A 21,385-nucleotide genomic window follows, 5' to 3' on the forward strand; every position below is an offset into this window, starting at 1 on the left:
GCGACACGAACATGTACACCATTTTCCCGAGGAGCCGGTCGGCCCTGACACGGAGGCAGAGGGCCGCTGCCAGCAGGTTGGCCCCATCCTTGCCATAGCGGTGCCAGTTGAACCGGCGCTGCCTCGTTGCTTTCCGGAGCGGCAGGGGGGTGCTGGGGGTGGCGGCACCCCTGCCCGGCCGCCCTCACCCCTCGGGCCTCGCCAGGGCCCGGTACGACCCGGGCCAGCAGGCCGTTCCCAACGGGCTCCGGGCGCCGCCGGCCGCGTACGAGCGCAGAGCACGCAGCCGGGCAGGTGGAAGCACCGTGCGAGGCTGGGGGAGACCCTGCGGGGCGCGGGCGGCCACCGGGGAGCGACACCGCCGCCGCGGGGAGGCCGGGCCGGGCCGGGCCGGGCGCGGCGGGGCGGGGGCCGCGGCCCGGGAGAAACCTGAGGCGGCTGCCGGGGAGGCGCGGAGGGCGCAGGCGAGGCGGTGGCGGCGGCTCCACGCCCAGGAGCGCCGCTTAAAACGGCCGCCGAAAGGTGTGGCTTCGCCTTTCCTCTGCCGGCGGGGAGGGGACGGGACCTTCGCTCTCGCCGCCGCCAGCAGCCTCCGCCGCCCGCCACCGCGCAGCGCTCCGCGGCGCCCCTGCCCTCCCCTCCCTCACCTGCCGGCCGCGCCGATCCCCGGCGCTCGGCCCTTCCCCGGCCCGCGGCGGGCCCTGCCGGGGGTGCATGCGGTTCGCCCCGTCGGGTCTGGCTCGGGCTCCCCGTCGCTCCCCCCCCGGTCCCCTCTCCCCCCGGGCGGCGGCCCCCCGCGCTCCCTCGCCGCCATGAGCATCAACGGCGGCTCGCACCCGCGGATCAACACGCTGGGCCGGATGGCGCGGGCCGAGTCGGGCACCGACCTGCGCTACGAGATGAGCTCCCATGTGGTGGGCGGCGGCGGCGGCGGCGGCACCCACACCCACAAGACCTACTACTACCAGAAGACCTACGGGGGGGACTACGCCTCCGACGGATACGGGTAGGTGCGGGCCGGGCCGGGGCCGCGGGGGTCCCGCTCCCTCAGGCCGCCATCGGGGAGCTGCCCTGGGCCGCCTCGCCGCTCCCTTCCTGAGGTGTGCGAGCTTGCAAGTCTTATTTCCCCCCTCCATGAGGAGACTAACTTCTACAAGACTTTTAAAGGCGAGCAAAGAACTTTGATTTTCAAAAACTTTTACAACAGCCGTTGGTGGGGGACTCTCCGTGAGGAGAGTAACGGGGTGACGAGCAGAACAGTACCTCAGCATCCCCCCTCGGCGCTGCGCGGGTCGTGGTGCTGGTGCAGGGCCCACAGGTCCCCGCCGGGCTCGGTGCCGCCGGACAGGCCGTGCCTCGCACACCCGGGCTCAGCTCTCACTGGCCTCCCCAGCAGCCACATAACTAGGGCTATAAAATGACTAGTGAAACCCGCTCTCTTACTCGTTTTTGAGTTTGTTGCTAGCTTGTGGAAGGCCTGGGAGCATGGTCTTTTCTGTAGTGATCCCTGACATTTGGTGGCTGGGGAGCAAAGATGTGTGACAAGCAACATCAGTTTGCTTTCCTCCCCTCTGCCTCTTCATTTTCTGCTTGTACTGTTGCTGCAAGCACGGTCGTGGTCCTGTAGGCAGGGTGCTGGCTGTGAATCCTCGTTTGGAGACACAGTCGTGGTCCTGTAGGCAGGGTGCTGGCTGTGAATCCTGGTTTGGAGAATACCTGCTTTCATGAATGCAGCTGTACCCGCAATCTGCGCAGATCAACTCTGGCAAAGACTTTTTGGAGCAAAGTGGTGCTCTGAATGTATGAAAAATAAGTGCAGTGGTCATGAAGACTTCTCCGTTAATCCTCTTGGCTGGGAGTTTATGGGACTGAAAAGCAGGCAGCGGTTACAGTCGCTGAAGGAAACAGCACTGGTGTATGTAAGGCACCTAGATACAATGCTGCTGGTGATTCCTTTTGGTTGGTTGTTTTTTTTGTTTGTTTTATTGTGGTTTTTTTTTAAACACACGGAATGGCTCTATTAAACCTGTTGGTCTGATTATTGATGCTACTGACCTAGGAGTTGATTCAGAATGCTGTCCTGCAATTTGTGTTAGAACTTAAGCCCTAATTTTATGGACAGTACGTCATGATTAGGTTGCAGAAGGATGAAAATTAAGCATATCTAGTAAATAAACAGCAGATGAGAAGAGGCGGGCTTTATTATATGAAGCAGATCTATAAATGGCTGTAGAGAATTAGGATTACCCTAGAGGTTACAGGGAGCTCTGTTTACGTATGTCAGACCTGTTGCTAGAGGACCACTGAATGAAAGGCAAAACTTGTATTTTGCCTCTTTTTTTGTTTATTACTTTACCCAGTTCTTAGTTTTAGTTCTTCATTTGACTTTCGGTTTGATGTGTGCACAGGTAAGTTAGTTACGATGAACTGCAGCTATAACATGTCTACATACTATTACAGTAGTATGGGAATACCTATTTATTACTATATAATTAGAACAATTCAATACTTTACCTTGGGAAAATGTACATACTAGGACTCCAGAATGCTGTTTCTGTGGTTTGCATTTGTGAGGATTTGTTTTGCTGGTGGTGCTTCACTGGAAATACCTTTACTGTTTCTAAGAGACAGGCATGAAGAATTAATGGCAGAATATGCTACTTCCGGGCCGTTCTCTTTTCCCAGACTGTACTCTGGTGCAGCTGCATTACATTCACTAGAGTTACTTCCCTACTATTCCTGACTTTCACTAGAGGAGAAATACCTTCTTTTAATTTTGTATTCTTCAGCTTTTGTTACATATTTTAAACCAGCCCTTAGTTTGTTAGGCTCTTTTTTCTTTAGTATTCAGGGGTGGTGTAGCAAGAGTGGAAGGGACAGACGAGACGTTAAGGACCTTGTATCAACATCCTTTCATTTACTCTGTAACATAATATTCATATCTCCTTTTTGGGAAGGCATACATGGCAAGGAGGTTGCAATGAAGGTTCCTGTTCATTTTATTGCAAGGCTTCAGCATGGAATTAAAGAAGCCTGTTAATGAGGTTATAAATAAATAAAATTAAATTATGTATGTATATGTGCATGTTTTTATGTATAAATTTTTTATATGAAAAGATCTGACCATACAAAATACTTAAAATATGGTTTTGCAAAACAATATGCGTGTTTGCACCTTACTGAGTTGCAAAGGTTTATTTTTAACCAGTGCTGATTTGAATTAAAATGTGTCCCAAAATACAAAATGAGGATTTTGTTGCCAGTTAATGAAAACAGAAGTTGTGCCTGATCTTGCACATGCGCTGTGTGCAGAAAATCCACTAAATCCTGAGCATGTTGTTCTTGCAGGATCAGGGCCATCATTTATGGAATTGGTTTTAATAATTGCATTCCACCTGACATCTTCAGTGCCTAAGTTTAGTGGCAGCTACTGAACTCACAAAACCGAGGCTGCTTTTTCCAGTGGTGAAGATTAATGTACCTTAATTTTAAATGCAGTAGGATTCAACTTAGGGCCTAGTCTAGTAAGTTTTGGGGCGTATTCTGCCAAACAAGTCTGTGCTGAGTATTACATTACTCACAGAGCAATAGAAGACGCTCCCTACCCTTAGGGCTCAGCAAGGTGCTTTTACAACATTCCCAGTTTCTTCTGGCTTGGGAACTTGAGATGAGCTTGGCCCTGAGTACAGATACTCAGCTTGATGGTGAGTCACTCTCCTAAACTGCCAATTCATCAATCCAGTATTTATCAATGTCTTTGCTATGGAGAGATGAAATCTGATAAGCTGTGAGAGAATGAGAAGTGGAAAGTTATGCAGTTTTGTCATTGCTGAGATTGGGAGAAAAAATAGCCTAGGATTTACAGTCATTGTGTGATATGAAAATAAGGTAATTTTCTGCTGAAGAGTTAATTAACTTCTGTGCTTTAAGTTAAAAACAGAGTTAGACATTCACTCCCGTGCCCTGACATTACTTTCAGCGACTGACAAATGGAAGCTGGAGAAAACAGATTCAAAGCTGTGTTTTGCCCGTCCTGTCAGTCTCACAGGGATCTGCAGGGTCCTGGCTAAGCCAAGTGGTGGTAGTGCTGGCGAGGTAACATCCCCTTTGCGCTCCTCTGCCTCGGTGTTGCATGGGGGGAAAAACTGCCCTGGTGACAAACAAAACCGCAGGCAGACAGGGAGGGAGGAATGTGTCTGAGTTGCTGCCGAGTACCTGTCACGATGGCCTGCGCTGTGCTCTAGCTGGCCAAGAAACGGGTTTCAGCAACAGCTGGTGATGCTGCCACGCCATGAGGAGAAAACCAGGTTGTACCTTTCCCAGCTCACTGTTTTGTAGGTACGTGCATGAGATTTCAAGCTAGGTACCTCTGCAGGTGTGAAAAGCTCTGTCAGGCAAAGGGGTTTTGCTGTGTTTCAAGTGACTGCCCTCCGGCAGAGGTGTATTTCCACGGTCCAGGCTGGACCCTGCATTTGGCACCTCCCTCTCCCAGAGCTGGAGGTGGGAGACAGTGTATCTGCAGCCAGCTGCACTGGGCAGGTACACCCTTTTGAAATGGTGCTTTTCCTCCTGGTGACTAATACCGGTGGGAAAAAGTGCAAGGATTTTCTGCAGATCGGGGCGGCGGGATCCCTTGTGAAACCGTGCTTCCTCTGAAGGCACTTAGCCTCAAGAGTCTTAAGATTTCACCAGTGACTACTAAATTTTTGCACATTTCTAATGTGTTTTAGAGCCTGATCCTGCAAGATGCAGGCATCTTGTGAAGTTTGCTGGTTTTGTGCCTTTGTCTGTGCATACTCAGCAGATGGGACTAGTTTGGCAAGGCAGTGTTGTGCAAAACCCGATTAGTAATAGCAGAGATGTATGGGGAGAACCCAGTTACGAAACTTTACAATTTCTGACACTTGCATTCGTGTTCTTTGAGGGGGGCAAAAAAGTCTGTTTATACTGTTTTAATTTCTGGTTATATTCTTTATGGATGGTGTGATTCACCACCTTTTGCCAGCATATGCCTGTGCATTGTCAGGGGCACACACAGCCAGCTGGCAGGCAATAGCAGCTGGGTAGTGGTTTAACCCTGTGGTATGCGCAGTCTTTGTGCTGGGAATGGAAATTCCAGGTCAGGTTTTTCTTCTGACTTGCCTACCCTGGGCATACCAGGTAATCCCTTGATGAATCTGTTGCTTGTTCAAACAAGTTGGGGGTGTGTGTGTATGTTCGTGGAGGAAAAGAAGTACTATTGTGTTGCTCTCATTGTTGAGTTATGGAGTCACTCTAGTACTTTGGATCTGCAAAAAGACATTTTTTTAAAGCTTCCTTTTTGAATGAAAAAAAAATGCTTTGAATTTTTAACAGGTAAATATTTTGTGGAGGAATCAGAAAATCTAACAAGGAGTATTTTAATTTGGTTTAAAACAGATCTTTGGAACAAGAGTGTCCCCTTTGTGCTTCCAAAGCTTTAAGGAGCTGTGAAGCTGCTGGAAGGCTCTGCAGAAGCTGCTGGATGTGCTTCTGTATGTCTCCTTGGCCCCTTTTCTCTAGAGGATAATCGCCCCCCGGATAACACAGCAGCCTCCTGATGTGTACTGACAAAGGCAGAAACCAAAGCAGCCTCATTGCAGGCGCTTAGGCTGGGGTGTGTGCAGGTCTTCAGCAGCAGGAGGCAAATGAGAAAGCAGAAGGTGGCTGGCTTTCTTCCTTGCCTCTCTGGTTCTGCAGTAATGACAACTTGGTTGGCCCTGTAAGGGTGCAAGCTAAGTGTTTACGGAGAATGTATCATTTATTCAAAACGTATCACTTAGGAAATCTTTCGATTGCTTGAAGAAGTCAGTGGCAGCAGTAGTCAGCCCTGCTGTGTTCCAGGGACATGGGCACTGCTGCGTTTGCCGTGTGTCTCAACTGTCATAACTCATCATGTGGCCTTCAGCACATTTCTCAGTCCCGTTTACAAAAAGCAGGAATAGTTATTTCTTGTTTCTGTAGAGCTGGGGGTCTCATGAGGATCACCGGTGCTGCTTAACAGTTAAGTACAATCCTAATTCAGAAACTGAGGATTCACCAGTAAGGCAGCAGCTAGTTCGGGTGGGCTATATTTCAGTGGGGAGGTGTTGTCTGAACTACCATCCTGCCCAGATCCCAGTGCCAACAGGGGCTGGGCTGTCCTTTCATTTCTCTGGGAGAGCAAGAGTGCAGTATAGCAAGGGAGCAATGTATTCTGCCGTGGCATGCAGCAAGCAGGCCGGCTCCTGTACAGACTGACGGCAGCATGAAGATGCTGTGCCTTTCCTAGGGCTCCTCTTCCAATAGAGAGGTACAGGGCTACATTTTAAGATCCCAAATAGAAGTGAGTCTTCTGTGTTTTGAAGTATTCTCATAACTTAAAAACACAGACACTACCCCCCTTTGTTTTCCTTTGTTCCTTTAATAGTTAATGACTATTAAAACTAAGTCATTTTAATAAAGCACTCAGCTTAATAGTATCTTTTTGAAATTAATGAGTTGCCTTCAGAGTAAGTGTCACAGTCTAAAATTTTGAGTTGAAGGGACATATAGGTGGTTAAGGTCTGAGGCAGTCCAGGCTGTTTCACTCAGCGCTGTTCTCCAGGGTTTACAAAACCAAAGCAGTACAGTAAATAATTATTGCAAATGTCTTTTTTTATTAGTAGGAGTCCCTGTACTCTTGTGTTATAAGTACTGCTAGGAGACCAGGCTGCAGTTCTTTCTCTTCCTGCTGGAATGGTTGAAAATGTACGCTGTATTTACACAGGTGCAGTAAAAGAAGTGAAAAACCTGTCCAGATGTTCACTGGGTGGTTTGCCTACAGTGCTTGGTGCAGCAGGATTCCTATTCACAGGTTTGAGCTTTAGATGCTGCCAGAGTTCAATCAAATCAAATCACATTGATACGGTGTAGCAGTAGTAGTTGTTACAATGACCAAACATTACTTGAAACTCAGTTTCATGTAAACAAAATCAGGTGAAGCGAGAGAGACATGGACAAAATATCAGCTATAGTAGTCCACTTAATCTGTGTCCTCTGAGGATTGTTGGGGTCCTATGTCTTTCTAAGGGACATTTTTATATAGGATCTAGGTTACACGGTTGTACTTTAAAAATCCAGCTTCTTCTTGTCTCCACATTGCGGTGCCATCTAGCATGTTCAGGGTTAGGGTTTGCCTCAGTTTCTTTGGTCCAGTATTTTTTGTGTTGGAGATGGTTTTCCTTTTGCTGGCTGTTTCCTTCTGCCTCAAGGTTGGACGTCTGCTTACTCTGCATTGGGGTTTCTGCTTTGATCTACTCATTCCCATTAAAGGCCTGTTGACTTCAATAGGAGGAATATTCTACTGAGGGCCTTTGAAAACTGCTTATGAAATACTCTCCTGTCACATGGGTGAAAAGCATTGAAGATATGTCCATGTGATGTTGTGTTGCTGCCATCTGATGTATCAACTGATGTATGTTGAGGTATAGTCTTGCTAAGTATTTTTATTTTTTAAGTTCAGAGATGGACTTAGGCCCTTCTTGAGTACATTTCTACAGCTAAATCCTCTTTGGATTTGAAGTCTTTTGAGTCCTGTCGACTTGGTGGAGCTATGCTATCAACATCGGCTTCTGTACTGGCACCGGCACTCTTTGGGTATGCCCCATAACCCTGTGTAGCTCTGTTTGGTCAGCTGACTGATTTGAAAGCCATTAGCTTGGCCAGTGTCATCAACTGACTTTAACAGGCCACTACCTTTTCACCTGTTGTCCTAGTATTGATCTCAGTATTTTGACGAGCAAAAAGTTAACAATTTTTTTTCTGTTAACAACAGAACTGATATCCAAGGTGTTAAAAGCAGCACTGATGAAATACTGTGCTGTTTTCTGATTTCGGTTCGTATTGCTTCAACTTTTGCCATGATTTTTCTGAAGTCTTTATCCACTCGATTGGAGAACCGTAAACACTTGCTGCTTTCTTGCTGTGAAGGTCCCTGTGAACTGTAAACAAGTAAGTTGTGGATCTTTATTTGGAGGTCTGAATAGGGTGCACGTAAACCTCTCACTTCAAGGCAACTGCTCCTGCTTTTGAAACGGTTTTGTGCAACTATATTAAACCATCTTCAGTTTTCCAACTCTAATTATTTGGAAAATAATTCTGGATATGGTATTCAAACATCATTGGGATGAGCACAAAATACTTGCAATTCTGCTTTTTCTATCTTTTTAATTGTTTTAGTATGATTTATTTTAAAATAGCTTTTGTTCATAATTTCTTAGTGCATTAACTATGGCAGCTGCTGTTTAGACCTCCTCTTCCTGTCAAGTAAAGTAATGCCTTTGAGGTGAGTGAAGTTACACTGGAGTCGGTGGAGATACACTGATTTATTACAGCAGAAGTCAGGCCACCATCTATAGTTCTTCTGCCTTTAATGGCTATCTGGCATTTATAGCTGTCAGGAGATGATTGAGAAAGCGATTGAAGAAAAAAATCCTCTTCTGATGTTCTAAAAGGAGAAAATTGCTTGGAAGGTTCCTCTCTCTTCTTTTTTATGTTTCATTCATGAGAATAATTGTGGGTATAATTAAATGTAAATTTTAAATGCAGTCAGATAACTTCTAGAGCCAAACACAACAGTGATGCCTAAGGAGAAGGAATGATTTAGAAAAGGAAGCTGATGGGAAGCCTGGCACAAAATCAGACTCATATGCTATTTTTCACAATTGTTTTCTTTAAGCTGTTTCCAAGTTCTACAGGGGTGCATAGCACAGTAGGGTGCAGTGTTTGTGCAGCCAAAAAGCCAGGAGTTGCATGTGTACAGCTTGTTTTAAGTCACCCAGTGATTCTCTAGCCCTGTCTCTGTGTCTTTGACAGTCTGTTCCGTGGTATTGGGGGAAGTTGGTGAAAAGTTACTCAAACTTTTTCCACTGGTTCCAGAAGAGCTGATAGGAGAATGGCAGGCTGCTGGAGCACCAACTGTGCACACTGCAGAAGAGCTCTTAAAAATACACCACTGAACGTTTCTCACCACTGCAGCGATTTCCCAAAGACAGCTCTGCCGAGTTTTTGACATTGTCACAATTCCTTTTGTGAAGTATGGTCACATTCTGTTGAAGTCAGTGGAAAGACTTCTGTTGAATCCAGATGACTTTACTAGATGATCTGTAAGGTCCCTTCTGACCCAAACCATTCTATGAGTTGCTGGCTCTGAGCTGGACAGGTTTGCACCGTTAGTCTTTTTGATGTTAGTGTTGTGTGGAAGGTTTGAACCTTCAGAGATTTGTAATGGAAAAGATTATCTACTGTGAGCACAGGAATTAGAAAACTAGACAAGGCTTGGAAGCATCTTAGTTTCTTACCGTCTTGTAGTAGTGGTTTATTTTAGTTTCACTGGCAAGTGCTTGGGTTTGGGAGCTGCCTGGGCTTGCTTGAGAGCTCTGATTCCATCAGCAAGGAATGGCACCTCACTTGAAGCACCTCACCCATGTTCAGCTAGCAGTGGCTCGCTTTGGTGGCTGAATCCCAAATGCTGGAAAAGCAACCTTCTGGCAGTATGGATACAGTAGACTATGTGCAGGACAACAATAACAACCCTGTTAATCTGTCCTGGGTTTTTCCCCCCACTAGTGTTTTAGGTTCTGGAGTTTTACTTGAAACCCCCAAACTACCATCTTATTTGTAAGAAAGCATGTCCTCTAACTCCAGGCCCTACATCTGGTTTTGTAATAGCTTGGGCAACTTCGCAGTTCCTTCTCAAGACACAGCACTAGCTTCATGCATTTCTGCTGATAAAAGGGCCCTTCGTATGCTTGTACGGTCTTGTGAGCTCGTGCGCTTGTGTAGCAGAGGATCCTACTTTCCTTTTATGTTCTGACATTTGATGACTGGTGTGATAACACGTACAATAACATCAGGCAAAGGCTATGCTCTAATGTATCGACTTTAACAAAGACTGTGAATAATTCATTCTCACTGTAATACTGCCAGTTGTCGATCAAAGCTACAAATACCTGTGCTGGAAGAAAAACATTTTCCTTTATGGCATGCCAGTTTCCACCTTCTGCTCTATCCTGTGGCAAAGTCAGTCCGCACCTGCTGTTACAGAATTAGAAAGTGGCTCTGCCATGGTGGAATCAGCATTAAAACTTCACGGTGCAGTTGTGCAGGAGGGCCAGATAAAGCACGTGCGTCTCTGTGAAGCTAAATGAGGTGGATCATTCCATGTAACTTCTCTTAGCTGTTCCAGATTTGTATTTCTCATGTCTCTTCAAAATGTGTGATTACTCCGTACTTCATCATCTTCTTCTCTCCCACAACAGTCAGAATGGGACCTGTACAGTGTCCAGACGCCAGAACACCATCCAGGAGCTTTTGCAAAACTGTTCGGATTGCCTGATGCGAGCTGAGCTCATAGTACAACCCGTGAGTGATTCTTGTTCTTCTTATCAGAAGTGATTATGCATATTACAGGGAATGAATGCTGCGTTGTTATCTGGACTCACAGACTCTGCTTTTTCATCTGCTTTCTCCCCTTCCAGCTGTTTGTTTGAGGCAGCTGGGAGTGGAATGGCATACCTCCTTCCTAGGTCTTCCTCTTCCATCTGCACTCAGTGTTCAGTAAAACTGATTTAAATGCATCTGATTAAGAAAAGAGGGACCTCTGGATTAAAAAAAAAAAAAAAAAAGGCCATCCTTCAAACAGATTTTACTGTATCTTATTTTTCAGTTTCAGATCAAGACCCCTGGCCGTTAATAAAGTTACAATCATTTATACTCTTAGTGTGTGCTGAGGATTATCATCATCATTTTCTGGGCCATAATGAACCCGAACCACCATAAGAAAGACCTTCATTACCTTTATTTTATTTTTCCAGATGATTCCTAAAGAAGTGTATGAAACTAGATTAAGAACTTCTTGGCTGTTTAATCCCAGCTGCACAGAGATAATCTTTGCTGTATGCTACATTGATATAATCCCATAGTGTCTGGGGTTGGGTTACTCCTGATGCTAGATTCAGTCCTGGTGAAGAATGTCCCCTGTTTCTGCTGAAGTCAGAGGAAGTGCAGGGTGGTTAGTGCATCCTGCTGTTGAGGCCACTGAGATGCAAAACTCGTTCACAGTTCTGGCAGTAGATGTGATTTAATGCACACTTTTGGACCCTCTGTGGACAGACAATTCTTTTAGGAATGAACTCTGTGGTTAGCAGTTCATTTCCTTTTCAGAGATACAGCACGTGTGAGCGTGTTTATATAAAAATCAATGCCAGAGTAAACACTGCCTCTTGTTAAGGATTAATATTATTCCAGTGAAGTTAAAAGAAAGTGATATTTAGTTCCAGCTTGGTGCCACAACATGCACTGCTTGCTTTTTTTTTTCCTCTTTTTGTTCTGAAGGACAAAGTAATGAGGTCCATTGATATTTTATTTACAAAATCAAATCACAGCTGGGTTATGTTTTGTTCAGCATGGCTGTGTCAGTGTGGGATGAGATCAAAGAGCCATGTCTTCCTGCTTGAAGCACCATGACCATGCTGGTCCACTGCACTGAGAGGGTTCATGGAGAATTTGCCTAGACTTTGGGTGATAAGGTGGGATGCAAATGTGATGGGGCATGGAGCTGGTCCCAGGCAGGCAGGTTGCAGTGTGTGTTTTTGCAGGGGAGGAGTATCTTAGAACCTCAGGGGAACTTCTGAAAATTCTGGAGCAATGTCCACCGACTCCTGCTAGGACAGTGCTTGCTTCTTGCCCTCTGAACACAAAACCGTAAAGTCTTAAAAACTTAGCACACTGTATGAAGCCTTGGCTCTGCTGAAGTAAACATCAGTCAGGATGTGCTGTTCTTTATGGAAAGGTTTGGTTGCTATTATGTTTTAATAATTTTCTTTTGTATTTAATTTGTAATAAGGGCTTTCCAATGACTGTGGGTCCTCAGTTGGCCGCCTGCCAGTTAAAACCGGCAATCGGAGACTTAGCAGTTGAAACCTACCACGCTTCTTAAAAATAATCCGTTCTCATAACATCTCTTAAAACAACCAAGCTGAAGCTTAGGTGATGAATATCTAATTTAATCTCCCATCTCTTTGTTTGTTTGTTTTAGGAATTGAAATATGGGGATGGTGTCCAGATTAGAGGGAACAGAGATCTGGAAGAGTGTTTTGCACAGGCAAATGACCAAATGGATGTCCTGGATGGGCTGATCAGAGAGATGAGGCAGATGGGCCAGCCCTGTGATATGTATCAGAAAAGGTATTGCCAGCAAAGGGTTTGGAGAAGGAATATGACTGATAGAAGTCTGTGGTATCCCAAGTGTCCATCTTTCCTGGTATTGTAGGATGTGACAGAAATTAATAACGTGGACCTAAATCTGTTTGGGGCATGCTAACGTGGGGAGGGGCCTTGCAGTAATATTTTTCTCACAGAATTTCACACCTTGGTTGTCCCCATGAAATTTTAGTCAGTGTATTTTTTTCCACAGCCTGTGCTTTCAACACTTTGCTTTGTTGAATACTTGGTGGTCCAGTTGGAAAGATGAATTGTATTGTTTTCATGTTTTCTGGGTGTTTTCCTCATAGACACTAAGTGGTTCCTTTCCTTTCAGACTGCTTCAGCTTCAAGAGCAAATGCGTGCCCTGTACAAAGCCATCAGTGTTCCCCGTGCCAGGAGGGCCAGCTCCAAAGGCGGTGGTTGCTACTCCTCTCAGAGTGGCTCAGGCTGGGATGAGTACACGAAACGTGTCACAAGTGAATGTTTGAACTGGATGAGGCATCAGAAGGTAAATCTGTGCAAAACCCCCGAGTCGATGCTGACCTGCTGATGTTTATGAATGTCACCTCACATGTAGTAATGTTTTGGGTGCCAGTAGAAAATTAAAAGTACACATGAATGCTTCTATATTATTCCAAGTTCCTCTTTTTTTATTTTTTTTCTTTCCCCTCCCCCGTATTGTATATACTGTATTTACTCAATATGAGTAATATACTTATTAATATATATAGTGATTTTCCACTGAAATATGAACATGGATTTAGGGTTGTCCTTTGCGGAGGAAAAGGTGTGGAAGTTAGATTTGAAAGTTAAGGGAGACACAGCTGTTAACATAACAAAAGGCATTGGCATGTTTGCATTAGGGATTATTATGCTCGATATTTCCTTCCTTCCTTCCACAGATTTCCTTTATGATTCATATTTGTTTTAACCCTTTACACAGATAGGACCAGCTTCACAGATTTAACCATTGTCCAGTATTTTACAGTTGTTCTCCCCCTCTAATCTATCCTTCTCGCTGTGGGAGCGAGAAGGTAGAGCTGATTGCCACAGGACTAGGCTTTCAGAAGTCACTGCCGAAATGCTGAACAAAAAGCTGAAGTTGCTATCTGTTGCATACCCAGAATAAATTTGCCTATGCACAGCTGTTGATGGTGTAACCTGGAGTAGAAAACACATGTTGAGAGCCCGTAGTCTGTTTTTGTGCTGCTGAAGTGAAAGTTGTGTGTTTGTGGTTGGAAAGGCCTTTCTGAGAGACAGATAGGGAGCATGGAACAAGGTGGCTGAAATTATACTTTGCAGACTCCTTGTAAATTGAAATTGCATTATTTTTATCTTTTTTTTTTATCGGGTTGTTGCTTAGTGATCCTGTCATTGTTATCTGCGTGTGGTGTTTGCCAGGTGGCTGCTACGCAAACCAGATGAGCAGGGGTGAGAGCTCTGTACAGTTCCCATACTTTTATGTGAGTGCTAGTCACAGTCTAGTCTTTCAATACCCTCCCATAGCGTGGCATGTTTTAGAGGAAGAAGGGGAAGTGGAGATGCACTCCTTGAGCGGTAGTGTGTATAAGCATCGTGCCCGGACAGCAACAGCAGATATGATTGCTCTACACGTACTGTGGGAGAGTAGGCTAACTGTCAGACCTGCCACGGTTTGAGGAGTGATGTTGGACAGGCACTGGGCATGCTTCCAGTGATGAAAGGCAGTGAACATGCTGCACCTCCCAAAGACACCACATGACACCCCTTGCCAAGCACAGGGAGCATAAGCGAGTGCTTTATAGCTGCATTCCCACACAAAAGCTCCTGTGAAGGTAAAAGGCTCTCTCTCCCTCCCTTTTTCAGTCCCTAAGGCAAAGCTAAGGTGGAGCCAGTAAACATGTGGCTCTCTGTTGGGCTTTTGAGGGTTTTTTTTTTTGAAAATTTATTTTGAACTTTCCACCATGCCTTTTCTTTCCATTGTGCCTCGCTGTGTCCCATCACCCACTCACACTGGGACTAGGATAATGTTCCCTCTAGTAACATGGTTAAGATGTGGGGGAAAAGGTCTGAGCAGCTGTAGTTTTCTGCTGGTGTTTTTCTGTTTTCTGTCTCGGTGGTTTGCTGACAGGAGAATCAGGTGGTAGGAAGATTGGCCAAATTTCCAGTGCAGAATTAGGGAAAGTGCAGTGAAATCCAGACAGCCTTTGTTCCTGTGCTGGCAGGCAGCCAGGACTGCCGCTGTTGCTTCAGACTCCTTTAGACTCCTTAAATATAAGGAGAAGGGTCAAAGTCCTGTAACTTTTAGATGGCTGAATGCAAAATGGTTTTGTTTCTTGGATCATTTTCAACATTGCCTTTGAACCCTTATGCTTGAGTGTGGTTTAGGCTTTATTGTCATCTGCTGACTCACAGAGGTTTGGCTTCAGGCTGGTAATTACCAAATTTGGTCCCAACCCACGATTAAGATACCTGTTTCCTTACTGTACACATGCGCAGACAGGCATTCAGGCAGAGATGGAGTGTGTCTTTACAGCATAAGAGATGTTTTGGTGTTTGAGGAGCTGAATTGTGAATTCAGTGACTTTTAATATTTGAAAATAATGAAACAATTGTAGTCAGTTTTTGATTTAGTAATTATCCAGGTGTATTACTGTTTTTCAAAGGCTGTTCCTAGAGATTTTCACTCTGCAGCCTACAATAAATGTTGCCAAAATGCAAGAGAAACAACACGTTCCATAATCATTTCAGTTTATCTTTTGTTTTTTCATTTAATTTGACTGTGTTTAACCGAAGTTGTTGGAGTTTACCTGAGTGTGATTTAAATGGAAGTGTAGTGTACTGGGCTACAGAACTTGACTCTGGGTACTTTCACATGAATTGCATGAATAGCATTGTTTGATAAAGTCGTAATTTGTTTTCAGACTGATAAGAATGTAACTAGACTGTAGAACATAAAAGAACAGTTTGGTCCAAAGAACACAGTTGAAAATACACTAATGAGTGTATTTTGTGTCATCTAGTCTAATTTTAAGCAACTTAAATATTTTCCCCACTTCGTTTCTTCTACTTTGGGAGCCTGTCACACACTTTAAGTGATGACAATTTTAAAAAATTGTAACCCCCTATTCTGAAGTTTCGTTTGTTCAGTTTTACTCTACTGCATCGTCATGCTTCCTGCAGTTCAGTTCCTTTATGCTCTGAGTTAGGTAACAATGTCAGAAATGAAGGTACAAACGCTGTCTGTTTCTCCTAGGCTGAAATGGAGCTGGTGAAATGGGGGTTTGATGCAGCATCCATTGAGCAACAAATTGGTGACCATAGGAGAACTCACAATGCCATTGGAGACTATCGCTGGCATCTGGACAAAGTCAAAACAGATCTGGTAATTACTGTCTTCCCTTACACATTGCTTAGTCTAGACTTGCATCATTGGCTTGCCAGTGTTCCTTTATAAAAAGGAATGCTGAATAGCTCAGCTTCTGTTCAGAAAGTACTGGTGTCATGCTAGTAACCACTTTCAACCCTAATATTTATCATTTCATGATTGTTTTTTGTTCCAGTTCTTTCCCCAGAATTTTAAAGTGAAAATCTAGTAGCTATTTAAAGTTCTGTTGTTGTGTACCAAGGCTGGCAAATAAACATTGCAACATTTTTTGTGAGAAGAATGGTTAAGTGATTATTCTCACTTTCTGTCTAGATACGTTAAAACAAGAAAGTGAAAGAATCATGTGGGTGCTTAGATACAGCCTTGAGTAATGAGGGGGGTTCATGAAAAATACCCAAATTCTGGGCTAAACTTCGAGCTTTTCTTAGGTGTCTTTTTTTTTTTTTTTTTTTTTTTTTTCCCCTCTGCGGCTTCTGTCCCCCTTTGGATTTTGTGATTGGAATAAAGAAGTCACTGAAAATGCAATGGTTAACTTCCTCTCCTATCAGCCCAGTACCTAGGTGTAGGAGAGAGGAAGATTATTTCATTCCCATTATTTTTTTCTGTTAATTGGTCACACAGACAGGAGGAGAAAGAGTTGGGCCTAAAGAAAAGGTACTCCATTCTGGAGCTGTGATCTCTCAACCAAGCTGAAGAGTAAATGGGTGTTAACTCCTTTTCCCCTTCTGCTTCTAATAGGAAAGGTGATTGTCTGGCCCTATGGAATACCAGTTCCCAGGTTGTAATGGTTCCCAGTCATAGAAATGGGAATAAAAATTGGAGCCTGCTGCTCACATTGTAGTTTACACTACTTCATGGTCTCCAAAGCTGGCTCTAGGGCTAGCTGGCTCCTCACAGCTGCCTAGGAGTTTGGCACAGAAGGAGATCCAGTTTTGGGAGCTGTTGTGGTATTACAGGGGTTTATGTGCAACCTCACGTAATAAGCATCCCTGGGGGAAGTAAATTTGTCCAAGCCTTGGTCTTATACTTGCTGTGGTTCCCCAGTGGTGCAGGTATCCTGCTCACCTCTGCCTTTTGCAGGCATTTGGAGGTAACCACCTGTAGTTGTAATGATACTGACACTTTAAAGGGAATAGCAGCAAATGGGCAACTTGTAAAAGGTTCACTAAATATGTGCTGTCTCTCTTCCAGCGTGAGAAGGCTGCAGTTCATCAGCTGGAGGAAGAATATGAAGGACTTCTGGTGAGCATGAGATGTGTTTGTTTCCGATACCCTTTATGATGAATGCTCTTCTTGTCTTACTAACACCAGTGTGATAGTCAAAGGACACTTTAGGTCTCAACAGACTGGCAGATGAATATTTAAATAGTTCTGTTCAGTGGTAAACTGGCAGTGCTTTGTAGTTTCTATAACGTTCAGTTTGCATCATGAACCTGAGATTAATTTATTACCTTGTGTATAATTGACTTACCTTCACAAGGAAGTTTCTAGTTTGCAGCTGGTGAAGGGATTTGGTCACTAAACACATGAAGAGTAGAACTCTACCTCCTTAGTGGATGTAAATGTAGTGATGTAGTTAGTCTATATATGAAGCTTACAAAGTTACTTAAAGGTGGGATTAGAACCAAATTCTGCGTAGGGCTGTGCATCTTCCCTGCTTTGGATCTTCATGTAAAACACAGTGAGAATCTTGTGCAAATGGTAGATTGGGATTGGAAGCTGATTCCTGTATACACATTTCAAGCAACAGGATGTGTATTATGATGCCAGGACAGAGAAGGAATCTTTTCATGAAGTGTCATGCATGCAAAAGGTGCTGATACAACTTCAAGGATGTACTATGAGCAGCAGATGCAAATAAAAGTGGTGCTAAATGTTCAGACATTTCTTAGCTTTTCCCCCATGCCTTTTTGCTTGCCTGTGTGCATGTCTGCTACACTCGTAAGCTGCTGACTTCAGGTTCCTGTTGTTCTGTAAATCCAGACATGTTGTCTGCTCTCTGTTGCCAGCAGGTTTCATATCTCAGTAAACCCAGGCACATTATCTGTGGTCCATTGCCAATGGGTTTTCTATTTGTGTGGTTTTTACTGTTATTTTAGTTGGGTTTGTTTTTTTTTTTTAAAAAAAAAATAGGACATGCTGTGCACTTGGCTTCCCTTTCTCCACCCAGCACAGGCATTTCTGTGTTTATGGCTTCTCATTTCTGGAATTCCTTACAGAAATACTCCTTTGAGAGAATGGATCAACTCCGTCAGTTCCAGAACCTCATCCAAGCCACCAGCAGAGAGATCATGTGGATCAATGACTGTGAAGAAGAGGAGCTTCTCTATGACTGGAGTGACAGGAACACTGACATCGCCAGGAAGCAGGAGGCCTTCTCTGTAAGACAGCTCAACCTCCCCATGCTTCCCATGGGTCCTCTTTTGGGATGGTGAGGGAGGAACAGCCTGGCTCAGGGGGACTGATCACAGGACAGGTGTTTCTTCACTCTTTCGAAGTTCCTGGGGATTTTTATCAACACGTGAATTAAATAGCATGACAGCCTTTTGTATGAGTCAGTATTGGACATCTGTTGGAATATTTTGCTCCCTTTCAACCAGTTGTCCTGGGTTCTTTTGACCTTGGAAGCTGGCATTAGCAGTACAGTCCTCTGTGAACTAGTAATCACACAGTCATTGTGTTGGCATGATAAACTAATGGACATAGACAGTTTAATTCTCCCTGTTAGGACTATGCAGGGCTTAGAGGGTCCCGGAATTTGGCTCTGATTGTCTATCACCAGCAAGCAGAGCTATACCAGAGGGAGATGCTCTCTTCCACTAATGGTTTTGCCAGCAGCACACTGAGCCCACCATCAGATGTACTTTGTGTTGCTCCTCGTCTTCTGTGGGTTATGCAGGGAAATTGAGCATGTGCATTTGTTTAACCAATATTGGTGCTGATCACCTAATTGAGAAAGGAATGAAAGTTCACATTATTAAGGAGGTACTTTTTCTTTTTAGTACAGTTCTGGATGTTGCAGCCACTTTTGCTTTAGTCATTCCTAGGAAGGGAGAACTTTGGATGCTTTGCTCTGTGAAGCATCAAGCCCAGAGGCTAGAACTGAGATGACTGTACTTTGATTCTACTTTCTTCATAATTAACTTCAGTACACTGAATAGAATTCAATGTAGTGTTAGCAGGGATAATTTTATATTATCACAACTATCTGGACAATTTTAAATAAATCATCCTGTACAGCGTATGTTTGGGCATTTGTTTGACGCTGTGTTTTGGTGGTTTAGAAACGCATGAGTGAACTGGAGCTTAAAGAAAAAGAACTCAACAAGCTAAAGCAAGAAAGTGACCAGCTAGTGCTCAATCAGCACCCTGCTTCAGACAAAATCGAGGTGAGTCAGACTGTGTGATTTCACTTGCTTGTTTAGCTTCTTTCTTCCCTTGCTACATGGGGAAAGTTCTCGGTGAAAGTCTGCAAATGAAATACTGCATTTTGACCTGAGAAGCATTTGCTTGCCAAAAAGCATGTCCATTTTTATCCAGCTGTATGAGCAGCTCTACTAAACATTACTACCTTCCACTACAAACCTGGCCAAACAACGGCAAGTATCTTAAGAGCTATGAGGAGAGCTCTCATTGCTCTCAGATTTGATGATAGATGCATGTAAAAATTAGTATGAGGTTTAGGGACTTGTCTGAGCGTATTGAAATTGCTGTATCTCTTTTGAGTTGACTACAGTGCAGCAGAATTTGCAGTAGGAAGGCATCTTGTCATTCTCCTGCTAACTTAGTAGACATGTTTTGAAGAAAGCCACACCCTTTGTTGAGGGTTTATATTTAATCCAGGTGCAAATACTTTCTACAGCTGAAATTCATAGTGCATTTCTGCAGCTTAGCCAAGACATTTTTGCTTTCACAGCTTGGTGTACATTTACCTTTCAATTACAAAGGCTTCAACAACTGGGAAAATCTGATTTTATTACGAAACGCTGTAGTTCTTTTAGTTTTAAGAGTGCATAAGAACCCTGAAACTGAAAGAAGCTAATAGAAGGAGAGAAAAAAAAAAAAAGAGTTCTTTCTGCTCCTCAGTGTCTTTGCTTTGTTAACTGTTATCATGTTGTGTAAAATCACCATTCTTATTTAATCTGTGGTCAGTTTCTGCCTTAAAGGAAAGATCCTTGTAAGCTCCAGCAGTGAAGTAAAAGTTGTGTGTAAATTTCTAAAGAATGTACATGAGGACTACTTAAGGAGTTTGAATTTAAAAACAGCCATCATAAAAGAAAAATCATGTTTAACAGTGTTCCTTGGAAGGAGAACATGACAATTTGCAATTGAAATATTTTATTTATACTACCGTTTGTGCATTTCACCCCTTTTTGTTCATGTACTTCAGGCTTTATGCTGATCAAACAAAATTCAAGTCATGAACAAATTTCTTTGTGCATCCCACAAACAAGTATTTAACTTATCTGAGTTAAGTAGATGCTTAGAAGTTGGGGAACTATTTGCATGAGTTACATTATTCTGGTGTGTATGAATTTGTTTTAGCAGATTTTGCATTTTAGTTTGTGGAGCCTAAATAGTTTTGCTTGAGTCTAGGAGACTCAAGATCACTCAAGATGGGAGAGAGATCAGTGTGGTGGATTCAGTTCTGTATATTACTATTTTTGTTAGGCCTACATGGATACATTACAAACTCAGTGGAGCTGGATTCTTCAGATCACCAAATGCATTGATGTTCATCTGAAAGAGAATGCGGCTTACTTTCAGGTAAGTAGTGATGTGGAGAATTCACACCACTTTTGTTAAAAGTGTGAATCCCATCATAGATTTGTTTTTTTGGTTTGTTTGTTTTTTTTTCTAAATACATACACAGTTAGGCAGAACACACTGTTACCGTGTTGTAAATGCTACCGTTCTGCCAGATTGAGTTGGGATTTCTTATGAAAGGAATCCATTGATTTTTAGCAGACATTTTTAAAGAGCTGTGTACAACTGAAATCACAACTTTTCTCCTGTAGTTCTTTGAAGAGGCCCAAGCTACAGAGTGCTACCTGAAAAACTTACAAGACTCCATCAGAAAGAAGTTCATCTGTGATAAGAGCATGTCACTGCAATCTTTGCTGGAGCAGATAAAAGAGCTGGAGGTACTGTCACACCCACCTGACAGGTTATGTTACGCTTTCTTTGGAAATCAGTTGCTTGCTTCAGACACCAAATGTAAACCCAGGTGTATTGCAGTGTTTATACACAGCACTGTATGAACCTGAAACCATAATGGTGTATTCCTGCCCATTTCTTAGGGAAGCCTACAAATGGTTTGGTGTTATTTTAATTTGTATGATACTGTTTGGGAACTCTGATTTCTTTTTAAATTTGAAATGAACCCCGCGAATTCCCAAGTTTCTGACATGCTAACAAATCAAACAAGGAAAGACTTTCATTCACAGGTGGTAGAATAGATTTTGCCTGAAAGGGTAAGTGCATTTAATAAATGATTCATCATGTCAGTGTATCACTGTAGTCTCTTTGAAAGGAATTAACTCAACATTTTTAGCTAACGATTTGCTTGTCATGAATTAGGCACTAGCATTCCAAAGTGAATATACTGAAGAAGAAATGGTTGGTGATGTAAAAGGGCAATTGATTATGTCAAGTTTGAGAGTGTAGTTACTACTTTTTGGTTAGCATTCATGTTCTAATACGTTCTTTCCATTTATTCCTGTTTCTCACACATCCCTTTAATCACATTGCAGATCTGTATGAAAAGCCTGCTT

The 21,385-nt window shown here is 43.6% G+C and overlaps 1 protein-coding gene across 3 annotated transcripts in view; it reads left to right on the plus strand.

Annotated features, from left to right (window-relative positions):
* The first annotated feature begins 427 nt into the window (after positions 1–427).
* The window catches only part of DSP (desmoplakin), a 40,033-nt gene continuing 19,075 nt past the window's right edge, over positions 428–21,385 (plus strand). The window contains exons 1-10 of one of the 3 annotated variants that reach the window (XM_056333170.1): positions 428–1,006; positions 10,299–10,401; positions 12,077–12,225; positions 12,578–12,752; positions 15,480–15,608; positions 16,803–16,853; positions 17,831–17,992; positions 18,896–19,000; positions 20,283–20,378; positions 20,630–20,755. In XM_056333170.1, the coding sequence (XP_056189145.1) occupies positions 813–1,006; positions 10,299–10,401; positions 12,077–12,225; positions 12,578–12,752; positions 15,480–15,608; positions 16,803–16,853; positions 17,831–17,992; positions 18,896–19,000; positions 20,283–20,378; positions 20,630–20,755 (1,290 nt within the window). In that variant the 5' untranslated portion in view covers positions 428–812. The remainder of the gene's footprint in view (positions 1,007–10,298; positions 10,402–12,076; positions 12,226–12,577; positions 12,753–15,479; positions 15,609–16,802; positions 16,854–17,830; positions 17,993–18,895; positions 19,001–20,282; positions 20,379–20,629; positions 20,756–21,385) is intronic. The other 2 variants (XM_056333172.1, XM_056333171.1) reach the window with 2 other exon arrangements.

This window comes from Falco biarmicus, chromosome 3 (assembly GCF_023638135.1).
Source record: "Falco biarmicus isolate bFalBia1 chromosome 3, bFalBia1.pri, whole genome shotgun sequence".
Taxonomy (NCBI): Eukaryota; Metazoa; Chordata; class Aves; order Falconiformes; family Falconidae; genus Falco; species Falco biarmicus.